At 50.8% G+C, this 22,500-nt stretch overlaps 1 protein-coding gene across 5 annotated transcripts in view; it reads left to right on the plus strand.

Annotated features, from left to right (window-relative positions):
* RILPL1 (Rab interacting lysosomal protein like 1) overlaps positions 1-22,500 on the plus strand; it is a 65,358-nt gene that overhangs the window by 42,801 nt on the left and 57 nt on the right. The window contains exons 5-9 of one of the 5 annotated variants that reach the window (XM_017889879.1): positions 7,366-7,538; positions 8,878-8,970; positions 17,871-17,958; positions 18,232-18,255; positions 20,969-21,020. In XM_017889879.1, coding sequence (XP_017745368.1) covers positions 7,366-7,538; positions 8,878-8,970; positions 17,871-17,958; positions 18,232-18,234 — 357 coding nt within the window. In that variant the 3' untranslated portion in view covers positions 18,235-18,255; positions 20,969-21,020. Of the gene's footprint in view, positions 1-7,365; positions 7,539-8,877; positions 8,971-17,870; positions 17,959-18,231; positions 18,256-20,968 lie in introns of all 5 variants that reach the window. The other 4 variants (XM_017889869.1, XM_017889850.1, XM_017889889.1 and 1 more) reach the window with 4 other exon arrangements.

Consider the following 22,500-nt stretch of genomic DNA (forward strand, 5'->3'; position numbering starts at 1 on the left):
TTTTTTTGAGACAGGGGCTCACTCTATCACCCAGGCTGGAGTGCAGTGGCACAATCTCGGCTCACTGCAGCCTCCACCTCCCAGGTTCAAGCCATTCTCCTTCCCCAGCCTCCTGAGTAGCTGGTACTATAGGCGCACACCACCATGACAGGCTAAGTTTTGTATTTTTAATAGAGACAGGGTTTCCCCATGTTGCCCAGGCTGCTCTTGAACTGCTGACCCCAAATGATCTGCCTGCCTCGGCCTCCCAAAGTGTTGGGACTATAGGCATGAACTGCTGCGCCCGGCCATGATGATTTCTTTTTTTCTTTTTTGAGACAGGGTCTCACTCCGTCACCCAGGCTGGAGTGCAATGGCGTGATCTCGGCTCACTGCAACCTCTGCCTCCTGGGTTCAAGCAATTCTTGTGCCTCAGCCTCCCGAGCAGCTGGGATTACAGGTGTGCGCCACCACACCCAGCTCATTTTTGTGTATTTTTATTAGAGACAGGGTTTTACCATGTTGCCCGGGCTGGTCTCGAACTCCTGACCTCCAATGATCCGCCCACTTCAGCTTCTCAACATGCTGGGATTACACGCATGAGCCACCGTGCCTGGCCACATGTTTTGATTTCGTAACAGGTTTTGTGTTTGTTTTGTAAAGTGCGGGCTGCCTGCACTGGGAAAGCAGACAGGCGTACGCTGGCTGAAAGGCAGGCAGAATTTATGCATTGAATTTATGCTAGGCCTGGAGGTGCCAAGTGTGACCAGAGCACAGTCGTTCCCCATTGCTGGGCCAGGGGCTGCTCAGAAGTACTGTGAAGGGGCTGCCGTGGGAGGGCAGGGTGCTTTGAGGCACGCAGGCAGCGAGGAGCATTCCCAAGGCTTCGGGGTGGAGGCCCTGGCCCAGGATGCTGCCTCCCTAAGGCCTCTGGGCAGTCCTATGGCTTGTTAATTGGTCTCTTGGGCCTTCCTGGGAAGCAGCTGAGGCCTCAGGCTGTCACCCTGAAGGTGTGCCCAAAGTGCCTCCGGGGACCAGCAGACACCCCACAGAAGAGGCCCCGCTTATCTCAGCTAACTCGAGCCGACTCCCGGTCCCTCATGGGGTAAGCCTAGGAGGATCACGGCCGATGGGGCTCGATTGCCATCTTGGAAAGAGCCTCCTTGGTCTCTCTCGGTCTGAACCGGATAGTCCTGGGCTGCCCGCGGCACTGCGGTCACTGCCTGGTGGCCTCTGGAGAAGCTGGAGCCCAGGGCTGTCCTTCTGCCTGTGCTTTCAGGTGATAGTATTAGAAGTCAGGCCAGGCGCGGTGGCTCACACCTGTAATCCCAGCACTTTGGGAGACCGAAGCGGGTGGATCACCTGAGGTCAGGAGTTCGAGACCAGCCTGGCCAACATGGCGAAACCCCGTCTCTACTAAAAATACAAAATTAGCCAGGCATGGTGGCGCATGCCTGTCATCCCAGCTACTTGGGAGACTGAGGCAGGAGAATCGCTTGAACTGGGAGGCAGAGGTTGCGGTGAGCTGAGATCGCACCATTGCACTCCAGCTTGGACAATGAGAGAAACTCTTCTCAAAAAAAAACAAAAAAACAAAAAAACAGAGTCAGGACTTTGGGGCCAGGCACAATGGCTCACGCCTGTAATCCCAGCACTTTGGGATGCTGAGCCAGGAGGATTGCTTGAGCCCAGGAGTCCGAAACCAGCCTGGGCAACAAAGTGAGACCCCATCTCTCATGAAATAAAAATAAAATAAATAAGAAAAAAGAGAGTAAGGACTTTGCATACCTTGCTGGGATTTCCCCAAACTCTAAAAGAATCAGGCCATTCCTCCCCAGAAATGAACTGTCCCTTCTTCAGAAAAAAAGAACTCAGGTTCTAAGGAAGCCCTGATAGGTTTTCTAAGGAAAACCTAATAGGAGTGAGCAGGAAATTCCTGTGGCTTTGAAAGTGTGTTCACAGAAATCCCCAGGTACCTGGGTGGGAAGGGCCCTTGGCAATGTTTCTGGGCTATGAAGGGCTAGATGGGGAGATGAAAGCGCAGACAGAGGGGCAGGTGGCTTTGCCCAGGGGCCTCTCCAGAGGTGAGGGTTTGGGAGTTCCCTTGAAGGGCTTCGCTCTTTCCCCAGGGTGTGGGGACGGCTGTCAGATGGTCCCTCCCAGAGACACAGGAGAGGCAAGGCCCTGGCCTGCTATGAAAGGCAGGGCCCAAGCTGTCTAGGGAGGAAGGGGCTGGAGGAAACTTAGAGTTCAGGTCCACAGCGGGGGCCACTGCTGCCTGTGGGGTCCAGGCAGGAGAAGGAGAAAGGGGATGGAAAAGGGAGCAGCTGCTGCTCAGAAACAGCCTGGCGTTGCCAGTGGGGCCTGATCTGCCAGTGCACTTTCCACAGGAAGCCCAAAACACAAACTTCAAGATGAAATCTGATCTGAAAGAGTTGGCAGCTAATTCAACAGAGTTTTAGAACACAGTGAGGGCCAAACAAAATGTGGGCCAGCAGCACTGGGATGTTCTAAGAACTTAGTTTGCAACTTCTGGTCTATACCATTAATGCCCAGAGTTCCTGGTGAACTCCTACACATTCTTCAAGACTCCATGCATAGAGACCACATCTGATTAACATCTTCCCTGATTCTCTCCAGTTAGATTTGGTGTCTGTGCACCTTTTTTTTTCCTTTTTTTTTTTTTTTTTTTTTTTTTTTTGAGACAGAGTCTAACTCTGTCGCGCAGGCTGGAGTGCAGTGGCACCATGTCAGCTCACTGCAATCTCCGTCTCCGGGGTTCAAGCAATTCTCCTGACTCAGCCTCCCGAGTAGCTGGGATTACAGGTGCCCACCACTACGCCTGACTAATTTTTGTGTTTTTTAGTAGAGACGGGGTTTCACCATGTAGGGCAGACTGGTCTTGATCTCCTGACTTTGTGGTTCACCCACCTCAGCTTCCCAAAGTGCTGGGATTACAGGCGTGAGCCGTCGCGCCCGGTGGTGCACCTCTTTTATTAGGCTACCTTGTAAGTTTCTTTCTTTCTTTCTTTCTTTCTTTCTTCTTTTTTTTTTTTTTCTTGAGACAGTTTTGCTCTTGTCGCCCAGGCTGGAGTGCAATGGCATGACCTTGGCTCACTGCAACCTCCACCTCCTGGGTTCAAGCGATACTGCTGCCTCAGCTTCCCAAGTAGCTGGCATTACAGATGCCCACCAGCACGCCTGGCTCTTTTTTTTTTTTTTTTTTTTGAGACAAAGTCTCACTCTGTCGCCCACGCTAGAGTGCAGTGGCGCGATCTTGGCTCACTGCAACCTCAGCCTCCCAGGTCCAAGTGATTCTCCTACCTCAACCTCCAGAGTAGCTGGGACTACAGGCTCGTGCCATCACGACTGGCTAATTTTTGTATTTCTTTAGTAAAGATGGGGTTTCACCATATTGGCCAGGCTGGTCTTGAACTCCTGACCTCGTGATCTGCCCGCCTCGGCCTCCCAAAGTGCTGAGATTACAGGCATGAGCCACCGCGCCCGGCTGCCTGGCTAATTTTTGTATTTTCAGTAGGGATAGTGTTTCACCATGTTGTCCAGGCCGGTCTCGAACTCCTGACTTCAGGTGATCCGCCTGCCTCAGCCTCCCAAAGTACTGGGATTGCAGGTGTTGAGCCACCGCACCTGGCCATAAGTTTCTATTTATGTGTTTCTTCTGTTCAGCCCCATCTGTCTGACTCTGTTCCCAGGGCTGAGCTTTGTGGCTGGCAAGGCACAAAGTTAGCGCTCAGTAAGCGTTGGCTAACTAGATGTCCAGGGTTGCTCCTTGGTAAAGCTGGGCCAGGGAAAGAGGAGAACTGGTGCGGTTGAATGCCGGCCGCGTATCCATCGCCTGCTCTATGTGGTCTTGGGTGGAGACATGGGTGTATGGCTGCCGGGTGGTTCCAGAGCATCCCTGGAGGCGCTGCAGAGGAGATCGGACGTTGAAGATGTCCTCTGAGGACACAGCCTGCCTAAATTGTGGTATCAGCAGACGCCTAGAATACTTTCTTTGGAAATTAAATCCTCCAACATTTCCTCCCCTTGTTCTTGGGTGGGAAGAGGCCCCTCAGCTGCCCACAGCTTGCGACAGCGGCGCGGGCCAGATTTCAGCTTCCCGCTGCATAGAGGCCCCTCTTCTGTTGCCCCGTGCTGACTCCGACCCCAAGGCTGGGCAGCATCAGCTTGCTCCCCCCACCTGGGCTTGCTGCATGGCTCTGCTGTCACCTGAAGTGCCCCAGCAGTGGGTGGTGTCTCCTTTCACACGTCCTTTCCCAGAACAGCCGGTTCCAGCCTCCCCCAGGGTGTGAAGCATCTCAGCTCTGCCTTCTGGAATCCCTCAGCCTCCTGTCCAGGGCACATCCAGGCTGGAGTTAGTCCCCTTCTCCCTGTGCTGCTATGGGTTTTTTTTGTTTGTTTTGTTTTATTTTTTTGAGACAGGGTCTCACTTCGTTGGAGACACTGCCTTAAGTGCAGTGGCACAATCTCGGCTCACTGCAGCCTCCACTTCCTGGGCTCAGGCGATCCTCATGCCTCAGCCTCCTATGTAACTGGGACTACAGGGGCAAGCCACCATGCCCAGCTAATCTTCTTTCTTTTCTATTTTGTAGACATGAGGTCTTGCTGTGTTGCCCAGGCTGGTCTGAAACTCCTGGGCTCTAGTGATCCTCCTGCCTCAGCCTCCCAAAGTGCTAGAATTAACAAGTGTGAGCCATGGTGCCAGGCCTATGGAGTTTTTCTTGAGGTGGGGAGGGACGTCTATTTCCCTCTCCCTTTCCCCGTTCTGGAGCTTTTTCGCTGCTGTCCTGACCTCTGTCCACTCCTGGTTGGTCATGGGACATTGGTGGCTTAGGAGTGTTGGGGATGCTCCATTACCTTGAGAGTGTGGGCCACCTGTAGATTGACTGGCTGACTTGCAAAAGCTTCCTTGTGATTAAAAAAAAAAAAGGAAAATAACTGTTGGCAAGAATGTAGAGAAATTGGAACCCTTGTGCATTGCTGTAAAATAGAGCAGCTGCTGTGGGAAACGGTTTGACAGTTCCTCAGCCAGTTACACACAAACTTAGCCTATGACCCAGCAGTCCCACTCCCAGGTAAACACCCAGAAGAACTGAAAACAGGTGTCCACACTGATAAACTTCTGAGCATTGCTGTTCACATTAGCCGAAGAGTGGAAACCGCCCAGATGTCCATCAACTGCAGAACGGATAAACACACTGTGGCATGTCTGTACAGTGGAACGTGGTCCAGCCATCAAAAGGAGTGAAGTGAGCCGGCGCGGTGGCTCACGCCTGTGATCCCAGCACTTTGGGAGGCCAAGGCGGGTGAATCACGAGGTCAGGAGATTGAGATCATCCTGGCTAACACGGTGAAACCTGTCGCTACTAAAAATACAAAAAATTAGCTGGGCGTGGTGGCCGGCGCCTGTAGTCCCAGCTACTAGGAAGGCTGAGGCAGGAGAATGGTGTGAACCCAGGAGGCGGATCTTGCAGTGAGCCGAGATCGTGCCACTGTACTCCATCCAGCCTGTGCAACAGAGCAAGACTCTGTCTCAAAAAAAAAAAAAAAAAAGAGTGAAGTGAGCCGGCATGGTGGCTCACCCCTGTAATCCCAGCACTTTGGGAGGCTGAGGCGAGTGGATCCCCTGAGGCTGGGAGTTCAAGACTAGCCTGACCAACATGGTGAAACCCTCTCTCTACAAAAATACAAAAATTAGCCCAGGCATGATGGCAGGTGCTTGTAATCCCAGCTACTCAGGAAGCCGAGGCGGAAGAATCGCTTGAACCTAGGAGGCACAGGTTGGAGTGAGCTGAGATCATGCCATTGCACTCCAGCCTGGGTGACAGAGTGAGATGCCATCTCACAGAAAAAAAAAAAAAAAGAGTGAAGTGCTAGTGTGTGCTGCAACATGAATGAACCTTGGAAACACCATGCTAAGTGAAAGGAACCAGGCACAAAAGGCCGCTTAGTGTATGATTCTGTTTCTGGGAAATGTCCACGGTAGGCAGTCCATAGAAAATACATTGGCATTTGCCAAGGGCTCAGGATAAGGAAGTAGAGAGTGACTGCTTCATAAGTACAGGTTTTCAGCCGGGTGCGGTGGCTCATGCCTGTAATCCCAGCACTTTGGGAGGCCAAGGTGGGTGGATCACTTGAGGTCAGGGGTTCAAGACCAGTCTGGCTAACATGGTGAAACCCTGTCTCTACTAAAAATACAAAAATTAGCCAGGCATAATGGCAGGCGCCTGTAAACTCAGCTACTTGGGAGGCTGAGGTAGAAGGATGGCTTGAACCTGGGAGGCGGAGTTTGCCGTGAGCTGAGATCGTGCCTCTGCACTCCAGCCTGGGTGACAGAGTGAGATTCCACCTCAAAAAAAAATAATTTGCCTGGTGTGGCGTGCACACCTGTAATCCCAGCTGCTTGGGAGGCTGAGGCATAAGAATCGCTTGAACCCAAGAGGTGGAGGTTGCAGTGAGCTGAGATCATGCCACTGCACTCCAGCCTGGGTGACAGAGTGAAACTCCATTTCAGAAAAAAATAAAATAATAATAAGTACTGGTTTTCCTTTTGGTGTGAAGAAAATGTTCTAGAACTGGACAGAGGTGGTGGTTGTGTGACATGCGAGTATACTAAATGCCACCTCCAAATTGTTCACTTTAAAAGGTTCAAATGGTAAATTGTAGATTATGTATATTTTACCACGTTTTTTTAAAAAGGCTCCCTTCCTGTGCAAGAAGGTGAGAGGGTGGGTGTGGGTGTGACCTGGGCAGGTGACTTAGCATGATGCTGGGATCTGTCTGTCACCTGCATCACAGAGAAATGGCTGAGTGTGCACCCCCGTCGGGCTTCCACTGAACTCCAGATACCCAAAGCCACTGGGGAGGAAAGGACTTAACCAGAAGGCCCGTAACAACAGGGAAACTGGATATGACTTACTGTCAGATGAAAAAGGAATGGAGAATTGTGTGTAGGCTGAGATTCCAGCCACTCTGGCCAAATTAGCAGTGGTCTTAGTAAGGAGATGAAAGGAGGCCTGGAAGGGGAAGCAGCAGATGTACGAGGGTGGGGGCAGGGGAGGTGTGACAGCTCCTCCCTGGATGCCTTGTCGTGTTTGTAATGAAACCCCGAGTCAAGTGGGGAGGTGCGGGGTCCGTGGGTTCGGCTATTGGGAAGGCGAACAATGAACAGGTGGCCGCTGGTTTCCACCTCCAGAGGGAAACTGTACAGAACGTGAGCAGGGGCCGCCCGCGAGTGCTGAAAATAGCACCCTCCGCAGGCTGCTGGCGCCCGGGGAGGGGGAGAATTCGGGCTCCTTCAGGATAGAGAGTGGGTGCCGGCAGTGGCTGCCAAGAATTCATTAGCAGCATCTCTGCCTCCTCCAGACAGAGCCGGTTGGAGAGGAGAGCATCTCCGACGCAGAGAAGGTGGCTATGGAGCTCAAGGACCCCAACCGCCCCCGGTTCACCCTGCAGGAGCTGCGGGATGTGCTGCACGAGAGGAACGAGCTCAAGTCCAAGGTGTTCTTATTGCAGGAGGAGCTGGCTTACTACAAGAGGCAAGTGTCCCTGGGGCTGGGCGGCCCAAGCTGGCTCCTTCCTGAGGTTAGCCAGTTTCTGTACAGTTACCTTCTTACCCCCGGAAGATAAGCATTTCATCAGTGTCTTTTTTGGGTACCCTCTCTGGCCTAAAGAACTTACATACAAGCTCACAACCCCTTTCTGAAACTCCTGGGCCCAGGCCAGGCACCGGGGCTCACACCTTTAATTCCAGTATTTTGGGAGGCTGAGGCGGAAAGATGGCTTGAGCCCAGGTATTCGAGACGAGCCTGGGCAACAAAGCGAGACCTCATCTCTTTTTTAAATGAATGAATGAATAAAACCCGGCCCCGGTGTTACTGTCTTTGTGACCCTTTTCACCTCCTACATTATCCTGTTCACTCTCATGCTTGCTTTATTGTTGGTTTCCACATGAGACCACAAGCAACATGAGACCAGAAGTCTTATTTATCTTGTCCATGGCTAAGTTCCCAGTACTTAGAATGGAGCTTGGCACATAGTAGGTGCACAACAAATATCTGTTGAATAGGAAGCTGGAAGGAAGGACCCATGCACCAGAGGTGGTCGCTGCTCCAGTGGGGAAGATCAGAGATGCATAAAAAATATAATACCACACATTTTTATTGAAAGGTTTACTGACTGTACACTGGATGTTCAAAGATGGGAGAGGCGGGGCGCAGTGGCTCACGCCTGTCACCCCAGCACTTTGCGAGGCCAAGGCAGGCGGATCACTTGAACCCAGGAGCTCAAAACCAGCCTGGGCAACGTAGTGGGACCCCCATCTCTACACAAAAATTTTGAAAAATTAGCCAGGTGTGGTGGCTCACCCTGTAGTCCCAGCCACTTGGGAGGCTGAAGCAGGAGGATCATTTCAGCCCAGGGTCAAGGCTGCAGTGAGCTATGTTTGTACCACTGCACTCCAGCCTGGGCAATAGAATGAGAACCTGTCTCAAAAAAAAAAAAAAAAAGATGGGAGAGTGGCAGAGATCTGGTTTGTAGATGGGGTGGAAATTGGAAGGCCTCCTGGAGGAGGCAGCATTTGAACTGGGCCTTCCTGGAGGGATAGGGTAGTATTTAGATATGGGAGATGTTGAGGGGTGACGGGTATATTCTGGGTAGAAGAAACCACAGAGGTGTAGAGACAGGGAAGCCTGTGTAAAGACAGGAAACGGGGAGTGGTTCTATTTGGCTGGACTCTTCAGAATAAACTGGAAATATAGATGCGGGTCCCCTAAAAAGCGTGCACCCTCTCAGACCCTCAGACAGTTTTCTTTTGGAATGTTCCAGTTTTCAAGGAACTTTTGACTTTTTTATCTCATGCCTGTCATCTCCTTCCAGTGAAGAAATGGAAGAGGAAAATCGAATACCCCAACCCCCACCCATTGCCCACCCGAGGACGTCCCCCCAGCCGGAGTCGGGCATCAAGCGACTGTAAGTGATGCGCTGCCGGCTTCTGCGCTCGGCTGACCTGGCGGTTCACGTGTCCTTTGACTTTTCCTCCTTGGCACCTGCTCCCAGGGCCAGGCTTGTCACTAACCACATCCTGCTGAGACGTCTGGCCTGGCCTCCGACTTTTTGAGTTCATCTCCCTTCCCGAATGCTGAGTTCCTCCGGGGGGTCTCTGGGCAGAGAAGTTTGGGGAGTGCGGGAGGTGAGAGGAGAGAGGCTTGGGCCAGTGGCTGATACTCAGGAGCTTGCTTGAGTGTGTTTCGGGGGGTGGGGTGCATCTCTAGGCCTTTGAGGACAGGAAATAAGGGTAGGGAGGTAGAGGGTGGTTTGTGCATTTTAAGCTTGAGACCTCAGCTCTTGAGATGTCGAGTGGCCCTGGGTCCACCCCATCTTTGCAGTTCTCTGATGACTCATCTGTGTAGCCCTCTGTCCATTAAGCATGGGTTACTGCATTATGCATGCAGAGTCAGGCCTTCAGGAGAACCCCCAGAAGAGAGTGACCTAGTCCCTGCCCTCAACTAGACTTTAAGCTACTTCAGTGGTTCTTGGTTCTTGGCATCAACAGATTCCTTTGAGTTTCTGATAAAACCTCCTGAAATTCAAGCCTGTAATCCCAGCACTTTGGGAGGCCGAGACGGGCGGATCACGAGGTCAGGAGATCAAGACCATCCTGGCTAACACGGTGAAACCCCGTCTCTACTAAAAAATACAAAAAACTACCCGGGTGACGAGGCGGGCGCCTGTAGTCCCAGCTACTCGGGAGGCTGAGGCAGGAGAAGGGCGTAAACCCGGGAGGCGGAGCTTGTAGTGAGCTGAGATCCAGCCACTGCACTCCAGCCTGGGCAGCAGAGTGAGACTCTGTCTCAAAAAAAAAAAAAAAAAAAAAAAAAAAAACCTCCTGAAATTTCCCCAGAGAAATCTGTAAAATTTGTTTCAATTTCAGGAGGTTCATGGACCCCCAAGGCTCTTCAGATACAGGGTTAACACCTCTGGTCTCGTTAGACAGTATCTACTAAGAAGCTAACACGCGCTGGGTCCTGTTCCCACAGAATATCTCCCTGAGCCCTCAGCATGGTGTTGTGGGGTGGAGGCATCATCATTCCCATTTTATAGTTAAGGAAATGGAGGCGCCAGCCTAGGGTCATTCAGCTCAGAAGAGGCAGAGCCAGGGCTCAAACCCAGGTAGCCTGGCCCCAGAGCCCACGCTGTGAGCTCTTTGCAAGACAGCCTTGTGCCTGCGGTGTTGGAGCTGCATTCTCTCCCCTGAGAGGGTCTTCTAGGCTCTGGGCCTGCCTTCCAGTTCTATCCAAGGCTTAGTACAGAAGAGGCTTCAGTTCTTTCCTCCAAAACCCAGAAGAAACTTTGTGAAAACAGGGCGTGTGGGTTGGAAAGCCAGATGGATTGTGTAGGGAGAAGAAGCGGAGTGTTACCCATATGCCCCAACCTTTAAAATCCAGTTATGTTTGGAAATTTTTGGTTAGTTCTTGCCCTGTGAGTTGACAATGCAGAACCGTGCGGGTTTGTCACTGCTGGGCCCTCTCCTCTTAGAAATTGGTGCCCTTGGGGCTGGGTGCAGTGGCTCACACCTATAATCTCAGCACTTTGGGAGGCAGAGGTGGGAGGATCACTTGAGTTCAGGAGTTCAAGACCAACCTGGGCAACACGGTGAAACCACCTCTCTACATGCACTTGTGGTCCCAGCTACTCAGGAGACTGAAGTGGGAGGATTGCTTGATCCCAGGAGGTCGAGGCTTCAGTGAGCCAAGATTGTACTACTGCACTCCAACTAGGGTGACAGAGTGAAACCCTGTCACACACACACAAAAAAAGGGTAAGAAAAGAGAGAGTGATAAAAAAAAAAGAAAGAAAATGATGCCTTGCCCTTGGCTGGGCATGGCAGCTCACATCTGTAATCCCAGCACTCTGAGAGGCCAAGGCAGGAGGATCACTTGAGGCCAGGAGTTTGAGACCAACCTGGGCCACATAGTGAGACCCTGTCTCTACAAAAAAATTTTAAATTGGCCCGATATCCCTAGAGAGTACAGGCTGGTACATGACTCCCTTCCAGCTTCATTCAGGCTGCTTAGGAGTTTGGCCCCAGGTCCCTGATGCATTGGGGAGGGAGTGTGGCCCCAGTTCTGGTTAGAGATGAACATTTCCTAGGGAAGAAGCATGGTGCCAGAAAAGCTTCCTCTAGATCCCAACACCATTTAGATCATGGATTCAGTAGTAACCTTCCATTTGCAATTGAAACTCAACTCAAAGTGACCTAAGAAAATGAATTTGGAGGCCAGGCGCGGTGGCTCACGCCTGTAATCCCAGCATTTTGGGAGGCCTAGGTGGGTGGATCACAAAGTCAGGAGTTCAAGACCATCCTGACCAACATGGTGAAACCCCATTTCTACTAAAACTACAAAAATTAGCTGGGCGTGGTTGGGCATGGCGGTCGCATGCCTGTAGTCCCAGCTACTCAGGAGGCTGAGGCAGGAAAATTGCTTGAACCCGGGAGAGGGAGGTTGCAGTGAGCTGAGATTGTGCCATTGCACTCCAGCTTGAGCGACAGAGTGAGACTCCGTCTCAAAAACAGAAAACAAAACAAATTTGGGGCCAGGTTCGGTGGCTCACGCCTGTAATCCCAGCAATTTGGGAGGCCGAGGCGAGTGGATCAACTGAGGTCGGGAGTTCGAGACCAGCCTGACCAATATGGAGAAACCCCATCTCCACTAAAAATAAAAAAATTAGCCAGGCACGGTGGCATGTGCCTGTAATCCCAGCTACTTGGGAGGCTGAGGCAGGAGAATCACTTGAACCTGGGAGACAAGAGGTTGCTGTGAGCCAAGATCGTACCACTGCACTCCAGCTTGGGCAACAAGAGTGAAACTCCGTCTCAAAAAAAAAAAAAGAAAAAAGAAAAAAAGAAGAAAACAAATTTGGCTAAGGAACTAAAAGTTCCAACTTGCCACAGCGTGGGGCTCAGCTGGATCCAGGCCTTGTTTCCTCCACCCCTGACTTGGTTTTCGTCTGTGGGCACCATTCTTGGGTGTCCTTTCCAGCCTAAGAATGGCAGCATGGCAGCCCTTGGCTCAAGTTTCATTTTTCTTTTCTTTTTTTTTTTTTGAGACGGAGTCTCACTCCATTGCTGAGGCTGGAGTGCAGTGGCACAATCTCAGCTCACTGCAGCCTCTGCCTCCCAGGTTCAAGCAGTTCTCTTCTGCCTCAGCCTCCCAAGTAGCTGGGATTGCAGGCATCTGCCTCTACGTCCGGCTAATTTTTGTAATTTTAGTAGAGATGGGGTTTCTGCATGTTGGCCAGGCTGGTCTCTCGAACTCCTGACCTCAGGTGATCCACCCGCCTCAGCCTCCCCGAGTGCTGGGATTACAGGAACGAGCCACCGCACCCAGCCAGGTTTCATTTTCTTCCGTCTGAAACTCCAGTGCAGATTCTCTGTTCCCAAGATTTCCATCAGTCACAGAAATGAGTCCCATTGGCTCCAGCTGGGTCACATGACTGTCCCTAACCCAATCACAGGACAGCATGTTGATTGTCCAGGTCTGTGACTCCTTCTCACCCCTGAGGCTCAGAGCACTTTTCTAGTTCATGTGGCCTGAAAGTAGGGGAAGGGACAGGTCCCCAAGCAAGATCAGAGTGCTAGACAGACACTCCTTGGGAGGAGGTAGCCTCACCTTGGGAGGAGGAAGCCCCTTCAGTCTTGATTCTGTGCAGTACTTAGTGCCAGGAAAAGTTTCTCATCCAGTGCTTGTTAGGAAATGGGACTGGCTTTGCTTAAACTCCGACTCACTCGCCAGCCCCACTCCTATGTGAGAAAGAGCAGAATCTATCTTGTAGGCTTTGATAGCTACAACTTTGAGTTTCAGGCCTGGAGAAACTGCAAGAAGCTTCATGAGCCCAGATAGTCTCTGCATGGGCTGAGGGAGGGGGAGACCAAGAGACTTCTGTTCTGCATCCTTCAGCCATTTGTTCCCAGGTCATTAAGAATTAGCCTTTCAGGTTAGGCCCAGTGGCTCACATCTGTAATCCCAGCACTGTGGGAGGCTGAGGCAGGTGGATCACAAGGTCAGGAGGAGTTTGAGACCAGTGTGACCAACATGGTGAAACCCCCGTCTCTACTAAAAGTACAAAAAAATTAGCCAGGTGTGGTGGCGGGTGCCTGTAATCTCAGCTACTCAGGAGACTGAGGCAGGAAAATTGCTTGAACTCCAGAGGAGGAGGTTGCAGTGCGCCGAGATCACACCACTGCATTCAAGCCTGGACAACAGAGCGAGACCCCATCTCAAAAAAAAAAAAAAAAGACTCAGCCTTTCTAGCACCTTCACTTTCACTTCCAATGTGCAGGATTCAGAGCCTCCAGCACCCACAGTCAGATGTAATTCTAAAAATTCCTTCCAGAGCCAAGTTTTTCTAACTGTAATTTTCTACTCTGGGCCTCTTTCTCTAAACAGACAATTAAGTTGGCTTTGCACATTTTGTATTGGGTGAAATCCAGAGGAAAGTCATCAGAATTAGCCAGCGAATCTTTCCACTAGTTCTTCTGCCCACAACTGAATAGGCTGTGGTGTCTGTCCTTCTTTTCCAGATTGTTCCAGAAAGGACCCTGGGGCCCTGTTTTCAGAACTCTTCCCCACTTAGGTTGGCTTCTGGTTGCTCAGGAAAATGTGGGGCTCTGAGCCTGGCATGGACAGCAGCTGGAATCAGGGAGCCCAAGAGAAAGACAAGAGAGTGAGACCAGAACCTCCCAGCCACAGGGTGCGGGTGACCAGTCCCGTGGCAGCCCCACTTGCTGGGGGATAACTGGGAGAGCAATCTGGCACAAAGGGCTTTTGACCAGTGCAGGCCGGACACTGGTCGCCTTTGTCCACCTCTACTGCTGGCTGGAAGCTATACCAGTGTGGTCTGTGAGCCCAGAGGCTGGGAGGAGCCTGGGCAGGGACAGACTTCCCTGGGCTGGGGCGGGAAATGACAGTTTCTGAGGCGGTTCTGAGCATCCTCCCATCCTTCAGTCCTCCTGCACCCACCTGGTCTGCCGGGTCTCTTCCGCCCTTCGTCCAGGGAGTATCAGCCATGCGGTCGCTCAGGGCGGCTCTTCAGCTCTGCTTCACATTGTTAACTTATTTATCCCACCCCTCCTCCTGCAGCAATTCATAGCAGCCAAGGAGGGTTCAGGGGCCTCGGCAGCTTAGAGCACTTGAACTAAGGTATCTTCCATCCTGTTGGGGACCCAGAGCTGGGATAATTATCCCCATTTCTCAGATGAGGGAACTGAGGCCCAGAGAAGCCCACTGACCTCATTTAGATCAAACTGTTGGGAAGGCTGTCTTCAGATTTGAACGCATGCCTTTTCTGCTCCCACACCACCCCCCACCGTTTTCCCGCTCTCCTCCCCGAGTCCCTGGTGGTGGCCCCTTGTCTGCACAGTGCACCATGAGTCACAGGCGTCAGACTTCACATTTCTAGACTGAACCGGATGAGGGAACCAGAAACTCCTGCTGCCAGTCAAAACAGTGTGCCCCGAAGATGTTCCAAGAATAGTTTGTGATTGAGCAGCTGCTGGCCAGAGAGGCCAGGCTGGCACTGCCCAGGAAGGTCACGAGGGAGTGCTGGAGTGACTTCAGCCTCGTCCCCAGTGAACACCAGGCACCAGTGCCCCCCTTTGTGTGGTCCCTGCCTCTCAGTCATGGTCCCATCAACGCACACAGCTGCCTTTTGCAGGGCAGGGGCCAGGGGCTGATTGGGAGATAAGAAGACAGGTGGAGGTAGAGGGGGCCGGAGAAGCAAGGGATGGGAACTGGCCTCGAGGACCGGAAAGGTTGGCTTTGGAGTGGGTGGCCGCCCAGGTGTCCAAGGGTAGCCATGACAGTGCATTCTATCCCTGTCCTCCCACCCACCACCCCCTCGTTCCAGCCCAGGAATAGCTTCTTCACAGCCGCCCATTACACTGCCTGAAATGCCACTGTTCATTTGGTTTGAGTCTTCCAGAAATATTTGGCGGGGAGTGGGGAGTTAAAACCAGCTACAGGGTATTCAAGACAAACTTCGGGCCAAAACAAGTCAATGTGTTTATGGAAATTGCTGTACCTCTAGAGGAGGCAGCCCCTGGAATAGTAAGGGAAGGGGCTGCCCACTCAGTGAGCCCAGCAAGACACAGACAGGGCCGGGCGCGGTGGCTCATGCCTGTAATCCCAACACTTTGGGAGGCCGAGGTGGGGGGATGACTTGATGCCAGGAGTTCAAGACCAGCCTGGCCAACACAGGGAAACCCCATCTCTACTAAAAATACAAAAATTAGCCCAGCAGGGTGGCGCACACCTGTAGTCCCAGCCACTCGGGAGGCTGAGGCAGGAGAATCACTTGAACCCAGGAGGTGGAGGTTGCAGTGAGCAGAGATTGTGCCACTGCACTCCAGCCTGGGTGACAAAGCGAGACTCTGTCTCAAAAAAAAAAAAAAAAAGACAAGACAAGACAAGACACCAATTCCCAGCTACTCTGTGAAGCACATCAGAGGTGATCCAAACACCTGGAGCATCTCCAAACCTCATTTGAGATAATTATTTTATCTTTATCCAACCAATTTTTTTTTTTTTGAGACGGAGTCTCGCTGTGTCGCCCAGGCTGGAGTGCAGTGGCTGGATCTCAGTTCACAGCAAGCTTCGCCTCCTGGGTTTACGCCATTCTCCTGCCTCAGCCTCCCGAGTAGCTGGGACTACAGGCGCCCGCCACCTCGCCCGGCTAGTTTTTTGTGTTTTTTAGTAGAGACGGGGTTTCACCATGTTAGCCAAGATAGTCTTGATCTCTTGACCTCGTGATCCGCCCGTCTCGGCCTCCCAGAGTGCTGGGATTACAGGCTTGAGCCACCTCGCCCGGCTGGTTTTTTTCTATTTTTTAGTAGAGACGGGGTTTCACCGTGTTAGCCGGGATGGTCTTGATCTCCTGACCTCGTGATCCGCCCGTCTCGGCCTCCCAAAGTGCTGGGATTACAGGCTTGAGCCACCACGCCCGGCCCCAACCAACTTTTTTTAAAAAAGTATAGCTTTTCAAAATAAGCTCTAGTGGCATGGTTGGCGTTTCATCTTCATTTCCTCTGCCCAGCTGAGGAACAGATGAGCATTTATTTACTGTGGGCTTGGACCAGAATATCTGATGATTCTGCAGGCTCTGCCTGAGCCCTTGTCCTGCCTGGCCCCTCTCTGCCTCACGGTCTCTCCTAGTTCTCTCCTGGCGCTTAGGGTCATGGTGCCTGCAGCTCATCGCAGTTCAGGAGGACACTGAAAGGCCCCCTTGCCAGGGCATCACCACCACCTCCCAAGGCGTGTTTTGCCTTCTTCGTTCCCCACACACAGCCCTGCATTTTAGCCCCGGGGAGCCACTCTGTCGTCCCTTGCTGGCTGTCATATACTGCATCAGTTTCTAGAGCTGCTGTAACAAAGTACTGCAGACTCAGGGGCTTCAACGACAGTCAGGTATTGCCTCCCAATTCCGGAGGCCAGAAGGCCGTGATGAAGGCGTCAGCAGGGCCAGCTCCTTCTGCGGACTGTAAGGGAGAATCTGCCCCACACCTCTCTCCATTTCTGGTGGCTGCTGGCGGTCATTGGCAGTCCTCGGCCTGCAGAAGCCTTACCTCAATATCCACTTCCACCTTCCTCACGTGCTATCTCTGTCCAGATATCCCCCTTTTATAAGAATACCAGTCATACTGGATTAGAACCCACCCTACTCCAGGATAACCTCATCTTAATTAGTTACATTTGTAACGACCCTATTTCTTTCTTTCTTTCTTTCTTTTTTTTTTTTTTGAGACAGAGTCTTGCTCTGTGTCGCCCGAGCTGGAGTGCAGTGGCCGGATCTCAGCTCACTGCAACTCCGCCTCCCGGGTTTATTGCCATTCTCCTCCTCAGCTCCCGGAGTAGCTGGGGACTACAGGCGCCCCCACCTCGCCGGCTAGTTTTTTGTTTTTTTAGTAGGAGATTGGGTTTCACCGATGTTAGCCAGGATGGTCTCAATCTCCTGACCTCGTGATCCGCCCATCTCGGGCCTGCCAAAGTGCTGGGCATTTACAGGCTTGAGCCACGGCGCCCGCCTTTTTTTTTTTTTTTTTTTTTTTTTTTTTTTTTTAGGATGGAGTTCTGCTCTTGTTGCCCAGGCTGGAGTGCAATGGTGTGATTTCAGCTCACCACAACTTCCACCTCCCAGGTTCAATTCTTCTGCCTTAGCCTCCTGAGTAGCTGGGATTACAGGCGTGCGCCACCACACCCGGCTAATTTTGTATTTTTAGTAGAGACGAGGTTTCTCCATGTTGATCTGGTTGGTCTTGCACTCCCAACCTCAGGTGATCCGCCCTCCTCAGCCTCCCAAAGTGCTGGGATTACAGGCGTGGGCCACCACGCCCAGCCTCGAAAAATTTTTTTTTAGAAATAGCCAGGTACGGTGGCTCACACCTGTAATCCCAGACTTTGGGAGGCTGAGACTGGCAGATCACCTGAGGTCAGGAGTTCAAGACCAGCTTGGTCAACATGGTAACACCCTGTCTCTACCAAAAATACAAAAATTAGCTGGGCGTGGTGGCAAACGCCTGTAATCCCTAGCCACTTGGGAGGCTAAGGCAGGAGAATTGCTTGAACCCAGGAGGAGGAGGTTGCAGTGAGCTGAGATTGCGCCACCACACTCCAGCCTGGATGAGACAGTGAGAGTCCATCTCATAAAAAAAAAAAGAAAGAAAGAAAATTTAAGTGAATTTAGAGACAGAGGACACAATTCAACCCCCATCTTAGACCCTAATCAAACCCTTCCACTGGTGTCTGTGAAGTGTTTCTTTTTCATGCCTCCCCTGTTTTTATCTTCTCTGTGTCTATCTGTACTTCTCTAACCAGGATCTTTACAGCCATAATGCCTATGGTAGCAGCTGGACTGATAATAGATGACCCCACACTGCAGCCTGTCCGACGACTTGTTTCCCTTGTAGGCACTGTGTGTGTTTTGGGTTTTGTTTGAGCTATGCCCTTGGAATGTCTGCTTCGGCTACTGCTGGGGCTGACCTGTCCCCCCTGGCCACTTAAGCTGCATGGCCATCACCTGTGTGCTCCATTTGAAGTGGATGTTGAGTGTGATTTCAGCTGTGCCATGGCTGTGCTCAGTCTACTCGAGCGAAGACTCAGAATTCTCGGCTCTGTTACCGATCATTCTTTTTGTCTCTTCTGTTTCTGTTCTAAAACCACCTTGCCCATGATCCAGTAAAGAAGGTCCTTTAAGTGACGGGTCAGTAATCAACGCCCACTGCGGTCCCCGAGTGACACTAACCCTGTTTTTTTGATGTTCACCCTGTAGCTTTCTAAACTGCTTTGTTTTCCAAGCCATCTTCAAGTCAGCCATTTGATCTTGTTTTAAAAAGAAAGGCAGAGGAGGGGACCAGTGTTTTGATTCTGTCTGTCGGAAGTGCTAAGTGGCCTTCCTGCTTACCTGAGTCAGGGAGAGGTGAAGCATAATCGTGATGTGTTGCTGCTGTATTTTTGGCCAGCTAATTGCCTGGATTACCCTATGGAAAGAGCTCACAAATAACCCGGTGTGAGAATCATGCCTTCATTCACCAGCACACTTACCTGTCATAGAGAAAAGGCATCTTAGTTGCTAGGGAGAGTTTCATCAGATAAACTTGGCTTGCCGTAGCTTTGCAATGAAAGATCAGTTTATTTCTGGTAGAAAGTGATTGTAGGATCCAGTAACCATAGAAGAGTGAAATCATTTTCACCCAGATGTGATTAAAACTAAACTCTACAGGCTGCAACATTAGCAACCAGCAAACAGAGGCAATCAAAAATAGTTTATCTGAAGCTTTGATTTCACAGTGGCTTTGTTCCTATTCTTGCCTCCCAGGAAACATAACATAGCTATTATATGATATCTCTTACCAAGTTCAGAGCCATCATTCACATAGTGGCGAACGCCTGTAATCCCAGGCGTTGGTGACGGCTGGGCTCAACAGCTTATGCCTGTAATCACAGCACCCACTTTGGGAGGCCGAGGCAGGTGGATCATTTGCAGTCAGGAGTTTGACACCAGCCTGACCAACACGGTGAAACTCATCTCTACTAAAAATACAAAAAAATTAGCTGGGGCGGTGGTGTGCACCTGTAATCCCAGCTGCTTGGGAGGCTGTGGCAGGAGAATCGCTTGAACTCGGGAGGCAATGGTTACGGTGAACTGAGATCAAGCCACTGCATTGCAGCCTGGACGACAAAGCGAGACTCCACATCAAAAAAAAAAAAAAAAAAAAAAGTAGAACTTGATGACAACAGAATGAATCTTAGTAGATCCTGGTAGTATCAAAGGACAGTTTCAGGAAGAGCTTTTGGGAATTCCTCAAGGTAGGCCAATTTCAGGTTCACTGACCAGGGTCCTAGTTCGTTTACATGACCCCAAAGCAGACCTTGTTTTAAATGGATACTTTGGCCGGGCGCAGTGGCTCACGCCTGTAATTCCAGCACTTTGGGAGGCCGAGGCAGGTGGATCACCTGAGGTCAGGAGTTTGAGACCACCCTGGCCAGCATGGCGAAACCCCATCTCTACTAAAAATACAAAAACTTAGCCAGGTGTGGTGGCGGGTGCTTGTAATCCCAGCTACTCAGGAGGCTGAGGCAGGAGAATCGCTTGAACCGGGGTGGCGGAGGTTGCAGTGAGCCGTGATCGCACCATTGCACTCCAGCCTGGGCAAAGAGAGCGAAACCCCATCTCAAAAATAATAAAATAAAATAAATGGACTACCTTGCAAGGTTTTTGCGTGTGACTTTTTTTTCTTTTTTCTTTCTTTCTTTTTTCTACAGTAACAAACTCAAGTATGCTTGTGACTTCTGCCTTCAACTTTCAGGCATCCGAAAGTTCCTGATGGCTCGCTCTGATCAATATGCAACAGTCACAGCTCTTTTAAAAAGACCTATTGGTCTACCTCAGTTAAAGTCTGAGGCCAGACTAACTGTGGCTCTGTAGCTGGTTACAGTGATACAGTCTAAAGGCTTTTACCATTAAATCCATTTTTGAAAGTGCAAATTGATGTTTCCCAAATTTTGTATCAGAGAACCATGCATACCACGTTTTACATATATATACACACACACACACATATATATATATATTTCTTTTTTTTTTTTAGACAGAGTCTCATTCTGTTGCCCAGGCTGGAGTGCAGCGGCATGATCTTGTCTCACTGGAACCTCCGCCTCCCAGATTCAAGCGATTCTCCTGCCTCAGCCTCCCAAGTAGCTGGGATTACAGGCATGAGCACCACGCCTGAATAATTTTTGCATTTTTAGTAGAGACAGGGTGTCACCATGTTGGCCAGGCTGGTCTCAAACTCCTGACCTCAAGTGATCTGCCTGCCTCGACCTCCCAAAGTGCTGGGATTACAGGCGTGAGCCACTGCGCCCAGCCCATAATATATTTTTTATTGTCTCATTTTTTTAAATACCTCCTTTAGCCTCATCCTGAGCAGTAATGTCCATGAACTCTGGGCCACAGTTTCCTGACATTAAACAAATACAGAACTATTGAAATTAGAAATACGCATCTGTTTACAACAGAATCATCGTATATTCCACATGGCTTTCAAGTTTTCTTTCCTCTGCATCATTACAGTAATTAAAGAAACCCATGATTTGTTTCAGTAGCTTTTGATTTCCACTGGTAACGGGATAAATCCTCCGTAGCGGCTAAGGTGGAGGACACCTCACACATCACATCAACATGCATGCCTTGACCATACCGCGTGACCTCCAAGGTACCGTGTCCAAATGACACGCAGAATACCCCGCTGCTTTCTTAGAATAACTTTGACCTGCACCCCCGACTGTGTCTTTCACACCTTGAATTGATTTGCTCTCTTCTGAGTTTGCTGCTGTTTGTCTCCGGCACTGCAAAAAATGTGACGTGCACAGCAAAGGGTCAGTTCTCATTTCTGTGTTTGCTTTCCCTTCCAAAGGTTTAGCTTCTTCTCCCGAGATAAGAAGCGCCTGGCCAACACGCAGAGAAACGTGCACATCCAGGAGTCCTTTGGACAGTGGGCAAACACCCACCGTGATGACGGTTACACAGAGCAAGGACAGGAAGCCCTGCAGCACCTGTGACCTTGGCCCATCTCCACCCTCCAACCTGGACTGCCCGCCACCAGCGCCTGCAGCCGAACCGCAGCCCAGGGTCGTTGCTGCCTCAAGCCTCTCGGTGCAGGCGCACCCGGAAAACGACCCATCAAACAGACTGACTGATTTGAGGATGGACATTGAAAAACTGACGCCAAACTCTAAAGAAATGTTTATTTATACCCAGGGCTATCACTGTTTCTAATAGATGACTCTGATTCCATAGGATATATATTTAATAATCCCACAGACGGAGGCCAGACTTCTGCGTTAACTTCAGTAACACAAGCTTCTTTAAGCCAAATACATCACTTGCCACTATCATTGCTGTTTGACTTGCTTTGTATAAAATGCTATGTGGAGAGGTGTTATTATCACAGGTGACATAGTTCAGCAGGAGGCATGGAAGGGCTAGATCTTCATTAGTTACATTCATGAAATTGTGATGGCAGCATCTTAAACAGAATGTATCCATCAGGCAGACAAGGGGTCTGAAGTCACAGGCTCAGTAGCCCAACTCAGACACAAAGCCACAGACAATATGGATGATGGTCCTCCTACGCAGAAACTGGAGACAACTTTGCAGGCACCCTGGCTGCATTCCTGATAATGCCTAGAGCATGTAGCAATGTTCAAGGCAGGTGCCTTGGAATCTGCTGTGAGTTATGCAGTACTAACCAAACAAAGTTGCTAAGGATGAGATGTTGCAACATTTCTTGTGTGCCTTTTTTTTCCTGACATCTTTTTTTTCCTTTTAGGATTCATTAAGTCATATACTTAGTCCCCTGCAAAGAAGACGACAAACATACCATAGCAGATTGAAAGTGGAGCGTGGGATCCTAGGCAATGCAGGAGGGCAGGTGGGGGAGCTGTAGCAGAACAAGGGTGCTAGGTGGGAAGCTGACTTGGGGACCACACGTCTGACTGACTCACAGGGCTACAGCAGCAGACAGAGAGCCAGATGCTCTGCTGCAACTGGTGAGTTGGAGGCTTGCCCACATAACACTGTCTTTCTCTCCACCTGCCAAGCATCCAGGGCACAGGGCTGGGTGCTCATAGATTGAGCGAGGTAGCACCTCCTACCAGCATTCAGGTTTATCAGGGCCACATTCTAAACATTCTACTGAAGTTGGCTAAGAAACCATCGGTGAGGCCGGGCACAGTGGCTCACGCCTGTAATCCCAGCACTTTGGGAGGCCGAGCTGGGTGGGTCACTTGAGGTCTGGAGTTCAAGACCAGCCTGGCCAAAATGGTGAAACCCCATCTCTACAAAAATACAAAAAACTTAGCCAGGTGTGGTGGCGCACACCTATAATCCCAGCTTACTCAGGAGGCTGAGACAGGAGAATCCCTTGAACCTAGGAGGCAGAGGTTG

Source organism: Rhinopithecus bieti, unplaced genomic scaffold (assembly GCF_001698545.2).
Source record: "Rhinopithecus bieti isolate Rb0 unplaced genomic scaffold, ASM169854v2 scaffold_574, whole genome shotgun sequence".
NCBI classification, from domain to species: Eukaryota; Metazoa; Chordata; class Mammalia; order Primates; family Cercopithecidae; genus Rhinopithecus; species Rhinopithecus bieti.